At 41.3% G+C, this 4163-nt stretch overlaps 1 protein-coding gene across 1 annotated transcript; it reads left to right on the top strand.

The window, feature by feature from the left end:
* Positions 1 to 695: 695 nt before the first annotated feature.
* LOC141704298 (uncharacterized) lies at positions 696 to 2087 on the top strand. The gene is made up of 2 exons (XM_074507550.1): positions 696 to 1575; positions 1837 to 2087. Exons 1-2 carry the CDS (start codon positions 696 to 698, stop codon positions 2085 to 2087), a joined length of 1131 nt encoding a protein of 376 aa, XP_074363651.1.
* Positions 2088 to 4163: the final 2076 nt, after the last annotated feature.

Genomic DNA, 4163 nt, shown 5'->3' with positions numbered 1-4163 from the left:
AATGCAGTCATACCAGCTCCCAGGAACAGGTATGGGGAGACTAATTCTAGGGGGGGTAAAAATGCAAGGACTGCTAATCAAAACAAGGACAAATCAGTTGATGAAGTTCAAGCACAGGAAGGGGGAACAACAGAAATTAATCCAGTGGTTGTTGGAGATTTCCTTGGTTGTGACATAGTTCTGGATGAGGACCAAACATTGGAAGACCATAATGGTGATGATCTTCAAGATGATCTTCAAGATTCTGATAAGGATGAGGGAAACAGAGATTTGGATGGTGCTTCAGTTCTGGTGTATAATCAGGACACTTCAGTTTGTTTGGAAAAAAATCAAGAAACTGTCACAGTCGATATTGCTAATAATACAGATGAGAGGGATCATGTTGAGGAGCCTGCGGAGCCTGTTATTCAGGCAATTGTTACTAAATCTCCAGGTCAGAAAAGACAAAGGGGCCGTAGCCAAGATGCTACTCGAGCTCAACCTCTGTCAGCTATGCCTACAGCAGCCCCAGCGCCTGCAGCACACGCAGCGCCTGCAGCTAAGCATCAACCTCACCCGGTTGTGATTGCTCTCAAAGCAACCAAACCTGACTTAGTTGATGAAGATGGTTTCACCTTGGTAGTAAACAGAAAAAGCCCAACACATAAAAGGAGTCCAAAATTGGCTACTCAGCCAATTAGTCTCAGACGTTTGCAATGAATTTTGCATCTTGGAATGTTAGGGGTATTAATAAATCCCCTCATCAGAAAGAGCTTCAGCAATTCATTTCTGGCAATAATATTGATTTTATGGGTATTTTAGAGACAAAGGTCAAAGCTTCTAAAGCTCCAAGCATTTCGAAGAAAATTAATAAAAATTGGCAATGGTTATTCAATTATGACCATCATTATAATGGTAGAATTTGGGTTGGATGGAACCCAAATATTTGGGATATTTCTTTGCTTTCACAATCTTCTCAATTTATTACTTGCAATGCTAGATTTATTGAAAAAAATCTGAGTTTTATTGTAACGTTTATTTACGCTTTTAATGATGCTATTGATCGTGTGCCTCTTTGGGATTATATCAGTTCTACCTGCTCCAGTTCTGTACCTTGGGCCTTCCTCGGTGATTTTAACTGCATTTCTAGCTTGAGTGAAGTTGTTGGTGGCCGTGAGCACTGGACTCCTGAGATGCAGTGTTTTAAGGATTGTTTGAGTGACAATGGCTTGGAATCTCTTCGAACAGTTGGTGATATTTATACTTGGACTAATAAACGGGTGCATGATCCGGTTTATAAGCGTCTTGATCGTATGGTTGCAAATTCTGCCTGGTTTAATGTTTTCACTGAGGGCAATGTCTTTGTCAAGCATCGAGGCATTATGGATCATAACCCCCTTCTGTTTGTAGAACCTATGCAGCTTCAGAGATTCGGTAAGCCATTCCAATTTTTCAATTATATGATCGACATTCCTAGGTTTCTGGATACAGTTTCTTCTGCTTGGTCTACTCATTGTCTTGGGTCTCCTATAGCCCAATTCAATGCAAAGCTTAAGCACACTAAGTTGCTGCTTCGTATGTTTAATAGGGACTATGGTAATATTCACAGTAATGTGCCGCATGCTCGTGAAAATCTCGAAAATTTCTAGGCTTCTTTTGGCTCCACTGTTGATCAATCTCGAATTACTGAAGAGCAAGACCTAATCTCTAAACTTAACTTGGCTTTGGCCCAAGAAGAATCACTCTTGCTTCAAAAGGCCAGAGTTAGGTGGCTGCAGCTTGGTGACAACAATAATTCTTTCTTTCACCAATAGTGCAAAGTTAATTGGAACCGAAACAAAATCCTGACTCTTCAAGACAGTGAGGGCAACTTTGTGCATGGTCAGGCTTCGTGTGCATCTGTTGCTGTGAGTTATTTCTCTCAACTTTTGGGAACACCTACCAACTCTGACAATGATGCTGTTGATCTCTCTATGGTTGATTGCAAAACGGTTACTGAAGGGCAAGCTAGTTTTTTAGTAGCTCCAGTGACGGACATGCTGATTTTTGACACCATCAAGAAAATGAAAAGGAACAAAGCCCCTGGACCTGATGGGGTTAATGTGTAATTTTTTCTTGCTACCTGGCACGTTACAGGTCCTTGCTTCTGTGCTGCGGTTCGGTATTTTTTTGAGCACGGTTTGATGCCTTCGGGAGTAAACTCCACCTTTATTGCTTTGATCCCTAAAGGAGTTGCCCCAACCAAAATGCAGGACTTTAGGCCAATTTCTTTATGCACAGTCCTTTATAAATGCATTTCCAAGATTATTGCTTCTAGACTAAAGAAGGTCATGCCTGATTTGGTTGACATTTCCCAATCAGCTTTCATACCAGGTAGATCTATTTCGGACAATATCTTGATGGCCCAGGAGCTGTTCAGGGGATACGAAAGGGAGACAGGTATACCCAAGTGTGCTCTTAAAATTGACTTGCATAAGGCTTTCGATTTTGTTCATTGGAGATTTATCTTGGCAGTGCTAAAGAAAATGAGATTTCCGGATATCATGATTGATTGGATAAGGGTTTGCATTTGTACGACTCGGTACTCTGTCAAATTAAATGGGGTCATTCATGGTTATTTCAGAGGTACTAAAGGTCTTCGACAAGGTGACCCTATGTCACCTTATATTTTTGCTCTATGCATGAATGTTTTGTCTTGCAATCTGAACAATACTCTTGAGGGTTTCAAGTACCATTGGCGATGCAAAGAACTCCGGCTAACTCACTTATTCTTTGCTGATGATGTCCTGGTTTTTTCTCATGGTTCCAAACAATCAGTAAAGCATATCATGGACTCAATTAGTGCTTTCTCTTCCTGGAGTGGGCTTACTCCAAGCATTAATAAAAGCACTGGTTTTTTATGTAATTGTGACACTGAGTTTTCTAGCTGGTTTGATACGCTGAATATACCTCGAGGTAATTTTCCTGTTAAATTCCTTGGGGTTCCTCTAATCTCATCCCAATTGTGTGTCAATGACTGCATACCTCTAGTGGAGAAAATCACTGCCAGATTGCAATCATGGGCTACTATTTTACTCTCTCTAGCAGGTAGAGTAATGTTTATCAAGTCTATTGTTCTTGCCATTGAAGCATTTTGGTGTAAGCAATTTCTGCTTCCCAGCTGTGTTCATGCCACTATACAGTCCATGCTAACTAGATTCTTGTGGAAAGGTAATATTAATAATAAGGGTGGAGCTAAAGTGGCTTGGAGTGTCATTTGTCTTCCAAGAGAGGAAGGGGGTCTCGGTTTAAAAAATATGGCAGAATGGAATAAGGCTCAGTTAATTCATCACATGCTTCAGGTGATTACCAAGTCCAATTCCCTTTGGGCCAGGTGGGTTAATGCCACTGTGCTAAAGCGTAGCCATTTCTGGACTATCTCAATTCCAACAGACTGTTCCTGGATCTGGAGAAAAGTCCTGAAGTTTCGATTGCTTACTCTTCAATTCCTTACTTACTCGGTTGGTTCGGGTAACCAGATTTCTTTGTGGTTTGATCCATGGTGGAGAGGCTCCTGCCTGGCAAATTCTCAACTTCACCTATCATTTCTCAGTGTGGCCTTCATCACAATACAATGAATGGAATTATTCATAACGGTTTCTTGGAGGCTGCCGAGTCCCAATCCTATGCATCACATCATTTGGATCCATTGCTGTCTCATGGCTTCACAATTCGATTATCCATCTCTCAACTCTAATGGCATAGATATTATTAGATGGGATGGCATTGATGCAACCAAAGTTAAGACATGGCATATATGGAATTCTATCAAAGAAGAGCAGATTTGGTACCTTGGTTTAAGGGCAGTTTGGCACCGTCTTCGAGTTACTCGATATGCCCACCACCAATGGCTCGTGTGCATGGCAGGCTAGGCACCTATCTAGATTGCACAGATTTGGCATTGTGGATTCTCAACAATGTTTCCTCTGTATGGTGGAACGGGAAACAGATACGCATCTCTTTGTTCATTGCACTTTTAGCAGGTGGATCTTCTCTGGTATTCTGGGTAAACTTGGTATTGGATTATTGGAGATACTTGGCTGGCTTGCTCACAATCTTGCTGATATTCAGGACAAACCTCGAGGACTTCTCTAGCTCTGTGCTTAGTGCAGATCTATTGCTATCATATTTGGAGGGAACGAAAT

Source organism: Apium graveolens, unplaced genomic scaffold (genome assembly GCF_009905375.1).
Source record: "Apium graveolens cultivar Ventura unplaced genomic scaffold, ASM990537v1 ctg77, whole genome shotgun sequence".
Classification (NCBI taxonomy): Eukaryota; Viridiplantae; Streptophyta; class Magnoliopsida; order Apiales; family Apiaceae; genus Apium; species Apium graveolens.
The sequence above is the reverse complement of the archived record's forward strand: the minus strand, read 5'-3'. Positions and strand labels throughout refer to the sequence as shown.

Excerpts from the sequence above, each read along its gene's own strand:
- LOC141704298 (XM_074507550.1), top strand. The coding sequence starts at position 696 with ATGAATTTTGCATCTTGGAATGTTAGGGGTATTAATAAATCCCCTCAT. Across the intron at positions 1,576-1,836 it reads TATGTTTAATAGGGACTATG|ACAGTGAGGGCAACTTTGTG; the intron begins GTAATATTCACA and ends TGACTCTTCAAG.